This window comes from Artibeus jamaicensis, unplaced genomic scaffold (assembly GCF_021234435.1).
Source record: "Artibeus jamaicensis isolate MK-2021 breed Jamaican fruit bat unplaced genomic scaffold, CSHL_Jam_final contig_47, whole genome shotgun sequence".
NCBI lineage: Eukaryota > Metazoa > Chordata > Mammalia > Chiroptera > Phyllostomidae > Artibeus > Artibeus jamaicensis.
This window is the reverse complement of record NW_026521848.1, coordinates 731,243-745,677: the sequence shown is the minus strand read 5'-3', so window position 1 is coordinate 745,677 and position 14,435 is coordinate 731,243. Positions and strand designations below refer to the sequence as shown.

At 51.3% G+C, this 14,435-nt stretch overlaps 1 protein-coding gene across 1 annotated transcript in view; it reads right to left on the bottom strand.

Annotated features, from left to right (window-relative positions):
* NUMBL (NUMB like endocytic adaptor protein) overlaps nt 1-13,898 on the bottom strand; it is a 32,817-nt gene extending 18,919 nt beyond the window's left edge. The window contains exons 1-6 of the mRNA XM_037133664.2: nt 13,702-13,898; nt 10,187-10,271; nt 8,091-8,230; nt 7,102-7,176; nt 6,940-7,014; nt 5,612-5,752 (exon numbers count right to left, since the gene is read on the bottom strand). Of these exons, the coding sequence (XP_036989559.2) occupies nt 5,612-5,752; nt 6,940-7,014; nt 7,102-7,176; nt 8,091-8,230; nt 10,187-10,271; nt 13,702-13,725 (540 nt within the window). The 5' untranslated portion in view covers nt 13,726-13,898. The remainder of the gene's footprint in view (nt 1-5,611; nt 5,753-6,939; nt 7,015-7,101; nt 7,177-8,090; nt 8,231-10,186; nt 10,272-13,701) is intronic.
* Nucleotides 13,899-14,435: the final 537 nt, after the last annotated feature.

Here is a 14,435-nt window from a genome sequence, read left to right as displayed (position 1 = left end):
AATAAATAAATAAGATCTTTAAAAAATGGGTAAAAAACTTGAACAGACACTCTCCAAGGAGGACATACAGAGGGTCCAGAGACATGAAAAGATGTTCAGCATCACTAGCCATCAGACATGCAAATTAAAACCACAATGAGATACCACCTCACACGGGTCAGAATGGCCATCACAAACAAAGCAACAAGTGTCGGAGAGGTTGTGGAGAAAAGGGAACCTTAGTGCACTGTTGGTAGGAATGCAGACTGGTGCAGCCCCTGTGGAAAACAGTATGGAATTTTCTCAGTAAACTAAAAATGGAACTGCCTTCTGACCCAGCAATTCCACTGCTGGACTTATATCCTAAGAATCCTGAAACACCATCTCTAAAGAACCTATGCACCCCAATGTTCATAGCAGCACAATTTACAATAGCCAAGTGCTAGAAGCAGTCTAGGTGCCCATTAGTAAATAAGTGGATCAAAAAACTGTGGTACATTGGGGGGACTGGGATGGGAGAAATAGACAAAAAAATGTACTTAAAAAATAATTAAATAAAAATTTAAAAAAACAAAACAAAACTGTGGTACAATTACACAGTGGAATACTACAAAGCAGAAAGAAGGAACTCCTAACCTTCACAATAGCATGGATGGAACTGAGAGTATTGTGCTAAGTGAAATAAGCCAGGTGGTGAAAGACAAATACCATATGATCTTACCTATAAGGGAACCTAATCAGCAAAACAAACAAGCAAGCAAAATACAACCAGAGACATTGAAATAAAGAACAAACTGACAGTAACGGGGCGGGGAGGGAGAGGAATATGGGGGAAAATAGGGGAAGGATTGTCAAGGAACATGTATAAAGGACACATGGACAAAAACAAAGTGGGGAGAATCAAGGGTGGGAGGAGGGGATAGAAGGTCGGACAGGTGTGGGGGGGTGAAAATGGAGACAACTTTACTTGAATAACAATAAAACGCACACATACACAAAAGAATGCCCATTCTCATCACTTCTATTTAACAGTATCCTGGAAGTTCTAGCCAGAGCAATAAGACAGGAAAAGAAAATAAAGGCATCCAAGTTGAAAAGATAGAAGTAAAATTATCTCTATTTGCAGATGACATGATCTTGCATGTAGAAAGTCCTAAATAATTCACAAATTATTAGTGTTAATAAGTGAATTCACCCCTGACTGGTGTGGGTCAGTTAATTGACTGCCAGCCTGTGAAGCAAAGGATCACTGGTTTAATTTACAGTCAGGGCACATGCCTGGGTTGCAGGCCAGGCCCCTAGTAGGGGGTGCATGAGAGGCAACCACACATTGATTATTTCTATCCCTTTCTTTCTCCCTCAATACTCCTCTAAAATAAATAAACACAATCATTTAAAAATAAAAAATAAATTAATAAAAATCAGTCACATTTATAACCTAGAAATTAAGACAATAATTTCATTTGCAATAGCATCTAAAAGAACAAAATGGTTAGGAATAAATATAACCAAGGAAATAAAAGACATAAATACTGAAAACTACAAAACATTACTGAAAGAAGCCCTGACTGGTATGGCTTAGTGGGATGGGCACTGCCCCACAAATTGGTCATCAGTTTGATTCTCTATCAGGGCACATGCCTGGGTTGTGGGCCAGGTCCCCAGTTGGGGGCATCTGAGAGGCAACTAATTGCTGTTTCTCTCTCACATTGATGTTTCTCTCCTTCTCTTTCTCCCTTCCTTCCCCTTTCTCTCAAAATAAATAAAATGTTTTAAAAAATTACTGAAAGAAATTAAAGAGGGCCTAAATAAACAGAACATCTTATGTTTATGGATTAGAAGACCTCATCTTGTTAAAATGGCAATATTTCCCACGGTGGTCTAGAGATTTAATGTAACCCCTATCAAAACCTAATGGACTCTCACAGAAATGAAAAAGCTAATCCTAAAATTTACACGGAATTGCAAGTGACTCAGAATAGCCAAAAAATTGGAGAAAGAACAAAATAGAATTTACACTTTTTGATTTAAAAACTTACTCTAAAGCTGCAGTAGTAAAAAAAAAAAAAGTGTGATATTGGCATAAGGATAGACAAGCAGACCAATGAAAAAGAACTGAGTGCCCAGATATACACCCACACATCTACAGTCCATTGATTTTCTTGGAAATATTGGGACCAAGACTATTCAATGGAGAAAAGATAGTCTCATTAGCAAATGGCGCCAGGACTACAGATACACACATGAAAAAAATACAGTGGACCCCTACCGACACCATTTACAAAAATTAACTCAAAAGGGTTCAAAGACCTAAATGTGAGAGCTAAAACTATAAAACTCTTAGACTAAACATGGGATTTTATACATAAAACATTGAGGAAAGGGAGGAGCTTCAGGAGCCCTATCTTGTCATCAATAAAGTTCACTATACCCAGCCAACCCCCCCACCAAAAGACAAAAAAGAGTTGCAACAAATTTCTGACCCCACATGCTCTTCCAGAACCCTGTCTCTCCCCCCATCAGAAGTAGGGTGAAGCCCTGGCTGGTGTAGCTCAGTGGATTGAACGCTGGCCTGCAAACCAAGGGATCACAATTCGATTCCCAGTCAGGGCACATGCCTGGGTTGCAGGCCAGTTCCCAGCGGGGGATGCAGGAGAGGCAACCACACATTGATATTTCTCTCCCTCTCTCTTTCCCTTTCCCTCTAAAGATAAATGAATAAAATCTAAATTAAAAAAAAAAAAAAAAAAGAAGTAGGGTTAGTGTTGTCTTTCCTTAGTCTGGGAAGACCTCTTCCTTGTCTGGCCAAACAGAACAGCACAGAAGCAATGCTGTGGTTTCCAAGTCCAAAAAGGCAACATGGCTTCCTCCTGGTTAGTACTAGGGTTAAAGCAACCTCAGTCTCTCTCCTTCACACTCCTTCCCTCCGCCACTCCCCGTTTTGGAGCCCTGTGCCGCCACGTGAGAAGCCCAGCTTTCCTCAAGCTTCCACACTGTAGTCTCCCGTGTGACTGCCACGTACACTATGACCGCAGCGTGTGACAGACCCTGGTCATGGTGTGCCAGACGCTCTCTGAGCCTTCCCACACTCCTGACCTACAGCAACGTGAGAGGTAGTAAGTGATTGGAATTTTAAGCCGGTAAATTTTGGAGAAACTTGTTATGCACAACAGATAACTGAAACAACCACTAATACTATTCTCCAGAAACAGCAGCTGCTATGGTCTCTGCATCTCAAATATCTCCACACTAGCCCCTGGCAGGCACTGATCTGTGCTGACTAATCAATACTGACTCGCCTGCTTGCGGGTCTGAAATCGTGTGTATGAGTGAGGAAGGTGAGGGTATTGACTCGTTTGTGTTTGCTGAGTTTACAGCTCTTGGCAGTGAGGATTTCGGAAGCATGCAGGAATCCTTGAGTAGAGACTAGTGAGGTCTGCAAGGTCCAAGTGTTGTTTAACTTGCCCATTATCTCCCTGCTTTGGGTAACAGCACCACGGATTCTCTTTGGGAAACCCCTTTTCAATTCTGGCTATGTTGGTCTGGGTGCTCCACCTCTCGTGGCCAAGGGGAAGCCAGGGACCTGAGCCAGGCCAATTCCATGCCCTCTCACCAGAAATTGGACCCAAAGCACTGGGAGGCAGGTTCACCTCACAACAGTGCCCCAACAGAACTGTCCCCTGGCGCAGTGGCCCCAGGCTGCCCTGCTCTCTGCTCTTTCTGACGCTTAATGCTCTGCCCTTCGATTTTGTCGTGTCCTCACCCAGTGATACATGTATTGATTTTAGAGAGAGGAAGGAGAGAGTGAGGAACTTCAACGTGAAAGACAAACATGGATAGGTTGCCTCACACCCGCCCTGACCAGGGATCGAACCCTCAGCCTCAGTGTGCGTCCTGACTGGGGATCCAACCTGTAACATTTTGGTGTATGGGACAACACTCCAGCGGAGCCTCCCAGCTCGGGCTGCCCTCTGATTTTGTGAGATTTCTTACATCCTTCCATTAAATTTTTTTAAAAGATTTTATTTATTTATTTTTAGAGAGAGGGGGAGGGAGAGAGAGAAGCAGAGAAACGCTGATGTCCGAGACATCAAGCATTTGCCTCTCCTGCGCCCCAACTGGGGACGGAACACCCAACCCAAGCATGTGCCCTGACCGGGAATTGAACCAGCAACCTTTTGCTTCAGAGGATGATGCCCAAACCAACTAGGCCACACTGGTTAGGGCCGTGAGTTTAATTTAATTTTTTAAAATTTATTTTCACCCGAGGACATTTTTGCATTGCTTTTAGAGAAGAGAGAGGGAGAAACATCGATGTGAGAGAAGCATCGATTGGTTGCCTCCTGAATGCACCCTGACCAGGGATTGATTATATGCACCTGGACCAGGGATTGCAACTGACCAGGAATCAAACCCACAAGCCAGGTATATTCCCTGACTGGGAATTGAACCTGCAACCTTTCGATCACGGGACAACCCTCCAACCAACTGAACCACTAGGCCAGGGCCATGAATTATATTTTAGATTTAAGTTAACCAGATCAGTTTCTATTGCCAGCAACCAAAGAACTGGCCGACGTAGGGGGCCGAGACTGTGGTTTCCTACAAAGGTGGGCAAGGGACCGAATTCAGGGTCCAGGGTTCAGGGCAGAATAAAAACTCTATTTTCCACCATCTTTCGCAAGTAGAGAAGTGGAGCCATCCTTCAGCGCGGCAACATGATAAAGCAGCCGAGGCTCTGATGCAGGCGGGGGAGCCGCAGCCACGGGAGCTGCACTGCCTGCCTCCGGACGTCTCACATGAGACAGGGGCCAACCTGCATCTCACTGAAGTCACTGGTATTGGGGCTTTTCTGTCACAAGCCTCAGAATCTTTTTTTAAAAAAATATTTTATTTATTTATCTTTGGAAGGAGAGAGGGAGAAAAACATCAATGTATGGTTGCCTTTTGTGCGTCCCCTGGGGAACTAGGGAATGGTCTCAAAACCTTGATTGTCTGGTTCGCAGGCCCGTGCTCAATCCACTGAGCTACACCAGCCAGGGCTAAGCCTCAGAATCTCAACTATGAGGATGCTTCTGAGAAGGCAGCCCATTTGTTGCTTTCATCTGATTCTCAGACGGGACCTTGACCTCCCGGAATACAAAGAAACAAAGACAAAATGAATCAAGGCTGAAGGAAGAGTCGGGGGAGGGGTGTTGTTTGAGAAGGGCCTGAGGGAGCCTGCTGGGGGCAGGCGACCCCACAACTTGGCCTGGGTGGGGTTTACCCATAAGCAAAAATTCATGGAGCTGGACATAGAATGTACATTACTACTCTATGTATGTGATCCTCAACTAGAAAAGTTAGAGAAATATGAAGAACTGCTAACAATAAGGAGGATGCTGATAACCAGTGCTTTCCTGAGTGCCTCCTACATCCCAGGCATATTCCAACTTCTGTGTGTTAACCCATCCGAGTCCACAGTAATTCTCTAGGCTAGGAGGCTGAGTAGGGTCCCTTTTCCGGGTGAGGACGCCAGGCCTAGAGAGGAGAGGTGATGGCTTGTGTGACTCCACTCGGCAGGCCGGGGATGGAGCTGGACTGCCAGGTAATGAGAGAGAAGAGACAGCCTCAGGGCTCTGGCGATACTCACAGAGTCCTTAAGTGCCAGGAAACAGTGGCAGATCCAGCGGCGGGTGGTCCCGTCACGGCAGATATAAGAGAAAGCCTTGTCCAGGTTGCGGTCAGGGGCACAAAAGGAGACTTTTTCGATGGTCTGGTCCACCAGCAGGTCCTGGGAGCAGTCAGGAAGACCAGGAGAGAAATGTGAACTTTCACATATTCATGCCACATCCCTTAGTGTCTGCTCCACCTGGCAGTCACAGTGGGTCCTGCTGTGGACCCTGCAGGCATGGGACTCCCAGTTAAGTGCAGAAGCAGACTCATCCCCAGGAGAGGGCCCAGAGTCACAGCCGGACATAAGAAGGGAGGCACAGACACAGAGGTCAGGAATGGGACGGGGAGGCGTGGGGATGAGGAGCTGCCTGACCCAACCTGGGTGGGGAGGGAGAGTCAGGCAAAGCTTCCTGGAGGCAAAGGGCGGAGAACAGTAATTCAGGCTGAGGGAACTGCCTGTGCAAATGTGTTGACACTGTTCGGTCATTAACCTAACTGTCATCATGCGCTAGCTGCCTCCTCCGGTGGTGTCTGGGCTGGAGGCAGGGAATTCAAAAGTGACAGATACCCAGACCCTGGCCCCATGGCATCCTGTCTGGCTGGGTAGACTGACAACACACATCTAACAGCTAACACTGGTCTGAGTACGTGCACCGCACCAGGCGATAAAGACTAACCCCCATGCCGAGCAGCAACGCGTTGGGAGTGTCACGGGAGGGGTTAGGGCTTTGCTTGGAAGTTCTCGCACTTTGCGTAATTGCGAGAACCCTACAGGAAGAACTCTATTTTTATAGTAAAGCTCTATGGCTCTGAATTCCTCCTCCCTTGACTTCCTTTTCCTTCTATAAATATTCCTCCATCTTGGCCCACAGGCCAGGCTGGCCATGTCTGCTTGCATTCGATTGCAACTCTTTCCCAGATAAACCCTTTTCGGTGAGGCAACACCCAGCTGTGTGATATACTTTCTCAGGTAACGGCAGGGCCTTTTCTCATCTCCATTTGACAGATGACGAGACTGAGGAACAGAAGAAGGGTTGCGCCTCACACCCAGGGTCACCCAGCTGATAAGTGGGCGAGCTGGTGGGATGGAGCTGGGGCAGCTGCTCCAGTCTGCTCTCACCCACTGTCTGTGTCGGCTCACAAGTAACCACAGGACGCAATCCTGAAGTGTGACTCTGAGATGTGCCAAGATGTTACAGAAGGCCCCTGAGGGAGGGACATCCTAGCGGTGGGTGGGAAAGCGCCCTCGGCCCCACTCCAGCAGGGTGAGCAAAGGGGCCTCTTCCACCCCCACGAGCCTCCTACCTTGGTCTTGTCATCCACCACTCGGAGCCCATCAGCTGACACCCACAGCACTGACTTCACAGACTTCCGGCCCATCTGGGAGGAAGGTGAGAACAGAGGGCGTGATCGGGGCTGTCTCTTCCGGCCTGACCTTGCTCCTCCCTGCGCCAGCCCCTCGCTTACCGCCTTCAGCTTCTTCACTGCGTCTTCACACACGTGCATCCCCCTGGACTCCTCCACCTCCACGTGGCCCAGGTACTGGGGAGGGAGGAAAAACAAAAGGATGTGGAATAAGCACAGTAATCAATAATTCGTAGTGTCCCCTGAGCAGCTGCAATGCATCACACAGTGTTCTAAGCATGTCACATGTGCTTAGCCCTCATTTAGTCTGCACCTCAATTCTGCGAGGGAGGTCCCCCGATCCCACCCCAGATACACAGATGAGAAACTGAAGCACACCATGCAGTCGTGATTCCCATCCCACACCCGTCCCTGGGCCTTAGGCCGCCACTGTTGTCCTTCTGAGCGCCAGCATCTGCACCTCTGCACCCGAGGGCTGGCCCCAGCGATGCCTCATGGGAGTTGGGGCACACACACCCCCCCAGCTCCCTCCTGCTATGGGGGGGGGGTGGCTCTGTTTCCCAAAGTCCCCAGTGGCATTCAGCTCGGCTGCCCACAGCTGTAGTTTAGTGACCCACCAGTGATTGGCTGCCTTCCCTTCCCCACTCCACCAGCATTTCCTGCGCCTCCCAGATGGACCCCTCACACTCACGGTCTGCATCTGGAGAGCTAGAGGAACAGACCAAGTTGGGATTTGAACCTGAACCCTCTATCTAACGTATTAAAGTGTAGTGTGCATTGTCGAGTGTCACAGAGGGCTTTGCAAATGGTACAGAATTTTTGTGACCTTCCAGTGCCCTCTGGAAATTGTTACCTCCCACAAAACAGGTGACCCAGGCAGGATGTCCCCCAGGTGACATTTTCCTGGTACAAGACAAAGTGCGCTGGTTTTTAATCCTAACTCTGCAGGACTCAAGCTGTGGGGTCGCGCATGGGCGAACTCCACAGCTCTTCGTTGATGCACTGTCTCTGCCACAGAGGGCAGGAGGGCGGGACCTCACCCCGACAGGACGCACATGCGTCCCACCCCCACCCATGCCCCGCCCACTCACCCTGACAGGGAAGCTGCATGTGCCCTTGCGCACCGCATCCTCGTCCGCCTGCCACTGATGGGGGCGCGAAGCCTCGGGCACGTAGGCTGGCTTCCTCCGCCTCAGGCTCTGCCGTAACTTGTTCATAGTGCCTGCCCCCTCTGGTGACACAGGACAGGGAGTAGGTCAAAGGCCAGGATCGGAAGACACACACAGTGCTCAGGGAGTGGACACAGTGCTCAGTGGGCACAGAATCAGATAACAAGGGAGTAAGGTTACAGGGTTAGGGGGGTCACTGGGTCAGAGGACATGACATTCAGGGAACTTGGATCAGCAGCAGTCAGGGGACACTGGGGGGATGGGGATGACAAAAGGCAGGGTCAAGACATGAGGCAGAGGGCAAGAGTCAGTGCAGAGATTCAGAAGACATGGAGCTGAGGGGCAGGGAGGTCTGGGACGGGGGTCACAGCTTGTGGGGGCCTGGAAATGGGGATGTGGCAGTCTAGAATAATGAGGAATCAAAGTAATGGGAAGGCAAGGCAATGGAGAGTACTGGGTTACAGGGCATGAAGTCAGGGGTCACGAGGTCAGGGGCTGAGGTGGTCAGAGGGCACAAGAGTTGGGAGTTGCCTAGGTCCAATGTTGGGGGGGTCTCATAAGGTCCCGAAACTGAGGTCCAGAGCCAAGGCCAGAGAGTATGGACAACAGTGTGTAGTGTCAGGTGTGGGACGCTGGGGCAGTGCGCACCTGTGACTCCCAGAGGCATGGGTGAGGGTGGAAATGGCCAGCCGACACAATCCTCACTGACTGAAACATTCTTCACTGAGAAGCCATGCCGACAGTCCCAGGAGGGTGAGCAGATGGGGACTGTGTGTGTGCGTGACTATGTGTCCCCACGTGGTGTCTGGAAGGGTGTCCAGAGCAGAACACGCCACTGCGGTGAGTGTGTATTTCCGAGGGGTATACGGGAGGATGTGGGTCCGAGTGGTTGCTCCCTAGAGTGTGTGCCTGTGCACACTGTCCACGGCGGGGTCTGTGTCCAAGAGTGTGGTCACTGTCTGTGAGTACAGGTTCCTGAAGGTTGTTGCTGAAGTGTATGTATGTGTGAACGGTTGTGAGTGTGTCAGCAAATGTTTCCGGAGAGGTGAGGATGTGTCTCCGAGCAGGAAGAAGTTGTCTTTGAGGCTGTATGTCTGTGTGAGGGTGTGGCCATTGTCACTGAGGACTGTCTGTTGTCATCGATGAGAGGATGTATGAGTTACCCAAGAGACCACGCCGGCGTCCAAGACTGCAGCTGTTGTTGAGGGTGTGTCTGCCAGAGCATGTGGCCGTTGGGTCCACAAGTGTTGTTCTGAGGGTGTGTCAGTATGCACCCGTGAGTCTGTAAGGTGTGTGAGAACGTGAGGTGATTGTTATTTGTGAGACTGTGTCTGTGTGCGGAAGCGTGGCTCTTTTTTGTTAAAAGAAGTTTTTTTAAAGATTTTATTTATTTTTTTAGAGAGAGGGGATAGGAGGGAGAAAGAGAGGGAGAGAAACACTGACATGCGAGAGAAACATGGATTGGTCGCCTCTTGCATGCCCCTAACCAGGGACCTGGCCCACAATCCAGGCATGCGCCCTGCCTGGGAATCAAACTGGTGACCCTTTGGTTCACAGGCTGGTGCTCGATCCACTGGACAGCACCAGCCAGGGCTACAAGTGTAGCTCTTTATGAGAAGATGGGTCCAGAGGTGGAGTCTGCGAGGTGTCTGCTTGAGGAAGTGTGGGTCTGCACATGCTGTCTGGTACTGGTGTGCAACGTGGTCCTGGGGTCAGAATCTGCTCGGTGTCTGTCCTCCCCAGTCTGGAAGAGTCTGGGCGTTGTCTGGGAATGTGTCTGTATGTTTGTGTGAACCTACATTTGTGTGTGTGGGGAGGTCGACGTGTGTCTGTCCTAGTATGTGTCTGAGCATGAATCGGCTTGAATGGTCACTGAGTGTGCACAGGAGAGGTTTGAAGGTATCCACTCATGAGTGTGATTAGGCTGTGTGACTGCAGGGACAGTTTCTCTGGTCATGTTAGTCAGACCCACCCACCCACTCAGTCCCTGCCTCATCTCCACCCACCCGGTCACTCACCTGGCTCCGTCCTGGAGGTTTCAGGGGGCCCCAGGGCCCCACAGGGGGCTGGGGACAGATGTTGCTCAGGCCTCCTGGGTCCGTTCTGCTCAAGGGACAGAAGAGAAGGTGAGAGGCTGGCTTGGGATGGGCTTGGTGCCCTACCTCACCCTCTCTTTGGACATCAGCCAACATCACTCCATCTCGGGCTCCCTGATGAAGGCTTGGTTGTCACAGCAACTGTTACAAGGGAGATGAGCCCCCTGGCCCTGGTTGCAAGGGCCCAGGAACAAGTAAGTGTGTCTGGGGTGTTTGTTAGGGGATATCCTGGCCTCAGGAGGCCCTCAGTACCCACAGGGATGGTGTGAGGGGGGAGTGGCCTTGCCCTATAGACACATGTTCAGGGATGCACAGACATATAGTCACATGTCTGCATGCGACTCATGCTTACACTTGTCCCTAGCACTGGGTTGCAGCTCTGCACATTTAGTTACACACAGACACAACCCCCAACTATACACGCCAGGTCACACAGACACACATATAGTCACAACCACTACAAATATCTTGTGACACAGCCAAGTTCACAGATGTACACAGTCTCACTGCAGACATATGTTTCCATGCATACAGAGTCCCAGCCTGCCTAGGCACCGCCACACACACCTGGTCACATCAGCTGCTGATGCGTGGTCACTTCCGTTTTCTCAGCCACATACAAAGAGCTGGGCCCACCACCCAAGTGGCACATGTATAGCCACACCCAGTGAGTCACTTTTCCCCAGGCAGTCACCCGAGATCCTCCCACTCAGAATCACACCCAGTCACAAAGACACAATCATAGCCACACACACTTGTCACACCTAGCTCCAATGCTGCATGTTGACATCTGGTCATGGATGCATGCAGACATACACACATCTGATCACACAGCCACATGTGTTCAATCATCCACAGGCACAAAGCTGCACGTGGACACTCAACCCCTTGTATCAGTCACACCAACACACTTTTTGGACACACACTGTCACACAGTCATGCATACCCAGTCATAGAGGCTCACATTTAGTCACAGTATCAACTAACTTATATGGACAGTCCTCCATCCCCAATCACACAGAGACGCTGGTGGCCATGGCCCATGCATTATAGGGAAACAGGCTTGCACACTTAAGACACACATATGGCCACCAGGAGACAACTATCCCCCAGGATGGCCACACTCAGGCACAGCCAGACAGTCGGCGGCTCAGCATCACAGCCATATACATTTCAGAGGTGGTTGTGCATGCACAGTCGCACAGCCTCAGTACCCACGTTACTCAGCCATATACCACAGTTACAGTGCCGTCACCCAATATCCCACACCCAACCGTACCACATCATAGCATCACAGAGAAACATGTGGTCTCTCTCCATGAAAACACACAAGTCACACAGACCAGTGGCCACATACTCGTACAGTCACAGCCCCATGTGGCTAGACACGTAGTGTCTCACATGCAGAGCCATCAGCACACAATTTTGTTTCACATACCACAAGCACACAGTCACGTGCATGCTCCGAAATGCAGGGACCCAACACAGCATTTATAGCTGTGCTTCTGCAAAAGACACAGCTCCTCACAGTCACCCTGTCACCAAATCACACACTCAAACACAAATAGTCCAGCATGCATGCAGACACACACACCAAACAGCCACACAGCTACAGACACTCTCACAGCCTGTGACATAGACACAGGTACATATAGTCATCCGGGTCATAGACATGCGGGTCACAAACAAATACAGAAGCCCCAGTCACCTGCATGCCTCCAACACACACAGTAGCCTGATGCCATCACACAGACACCCGTGTAAAAATAGAGTCAGACATAGTGAAATAACCCACTATTAATGGTCAGCTAGGGTTTCAGATCCCAAGTCAAGCACATAGCCCAATTCACACATTCATGATTGTAAATGCACACGATCACTATCAACACAGAGCTAGATGCCATCATTTATACAATCCCAGTCACACACACAGACATGGCTCTGAACACACAAGCAGCACAGAAACATACAAGTCGCAATGCCATCACACAACCCTAGTCACATAGGCACAATGTGACCAACTTCATCTATAATGGAAGTCACACACCCAGAGGTGCAGGGACATGGTGTGTCACACAGACCCATGTGTGGCACGAATACAAAACCAGTCACAGATATAACCACAAATGTTCAGTCACTGGGAGAGTCGCACATGGACAGAGTCATAGACACCACTCCACTCACACAGTCACAACTACACCCACATCTTCAGTCAGCCACGAACACACATGTCCAACCCCAGACTTAACACATACAGTCACATACCCAGTCACAGTTACCAAGGCACACAAACACAGGGTCACTAAAGATGGAACGAGACGCAACTCCACAGTCACAACCGTGCACACACCCAAACATAGACAAAAAGTACAGGCTTCATGCACACTGAGCCGTTGTCATTCACACATACACAGTCACACAAATGCTGGGGTCACTCGAAGACGCTGCCAGACACAACCACAAGCATAAAACAGGCACACACACAGGACTCCTCATAGTCACCAGCTATAGCACAGACTCATGCTCAGCCACCTCCCCATCACTTGCTTCCCCCCTCCCCCAGGTACCACACACAAAGCCGCCATCACCTCAGATGCTGCAGACAGACAAGGCTGCACCCGGTCCCTAGGAAACCTCTCCCCACCGGCCTCCCAGCATGAATCCTGGAGCCTGAGGGGCCAGTGCATTATCCGAGGGTGGGGCCACTCCCTGGCAGCTGGGCAGCCCAAGGGACAAAGAGGGTGTCCCAGGGACCTGTGCCCTGAGACCCTTGACCAAGGAGGGGAAGTGCCTGAAATTTCCCTAATTTTATTCACGCTATGGCGGGAGTGAAGTCTCAGGCACAGGGACCTTGTTTTGAGAAGGGGCTGTTCCTAGGACACCGCCCAAGGATTGTGGGGAGGGGGGTGGGATGCTGTGCCCAGGACTCCTCTGAGGCCTGGGGACAGACTGTGCCTGAAATTGCTCTCAGCCTTGGCTTGGTAGGGAAGCCGTGCCTAGGGACCCCATCAAGACCTTGCCTAGAGGGTTGTTGTGCTCACAGACCCCCCTCTGGCAGGGAGGAGTCTGGATGGCGTCTGGTCCGGGATCGCCTCCAGCAGGCCTTGGCTTCATCCGGGGGTTGTGTCCCGAACCCATCCCCAAAACCTTGCCTAGGGAGTTGTACAGAAAATCTGTCCCCTGTCCTTGATTTCCCTGAGGGGGAGTTCTGTGTTCTGGACCCTTATCTCCAGGGCCTCGGTAAGGGAGGGAGGGCCTGTGTCTCCCAAGCTTTGGGTCGGTGGGGGTTTGTTCGTGGACTCCCACCCAGGACCACCCTCGCCAGCATTGGCACCCTCTCAATACGGGCGCCTCCCACCCCCCCAACCCCCACCCCCACGCCACATCAGCAGCGGCGCCGCCCCCCTACCCGAGCCCCACTCTCCCGCCCTTCTCACGCTGGCCGCTGCGCTCCGGGACATCCAGGGCCCGGGCGCCCCCGCCTCCCGCGGCCCCCGCCAGGCCCGGATCCCCGAATGCTGTTGGTGCTGCTGTTGTAAAGGTGGCGGCGGCAGCTCTGTCCGACGCTGGCGGAGCCCAGGGACCCAAGGATGGTGCGAGATGCACGCCCGCCAGCCTGTTTGGCTCCCCGAGATTTCCGTTCTGGGGCGGGGGAGCGCCCCTCCCGCCTCTGCTCCCCGCCCTGGCCCCGCCCACTGGCCCACCGCCTGCTGGATATACAAAAAGACCCCGCCCCGGCCCCGCCCACTGGCCCACCGCCTGCTGGATATACAAAAAGACCCCGCCCCTGTCCCGCCCCTTCAGCTTGCTGGCACCGCCTATACGCAAATGTAACCCCGCCCCCTCCCTTATGGCCACCGCCCCGCCACGCCCATTGGCCAGTCCCCGGCTGAGCTTGCACGTGAGCCTCTCGGAGTTTCCCCCTAGGTCTTTCGAAGCCTGGACTCCCTTTCCCTTGGTGACCCCTGATCTCAGGTCTCCGTCAGTTCTGCGTCCGAAAGAGTTGCTTCGGGAACCGTCTCGCCGCTCCACATCCTCAAATCTTCCAGCTAACCCCACGGTTTTCCTATCCCAGCGGGGGCTGGCAGAAGCGGTGACAAGGCACTTTTTGCAAGGAATGGGAGGGGAATGAACAGACCCCGGCGTTCCGGCGTGCGATCCTTTCGGCACG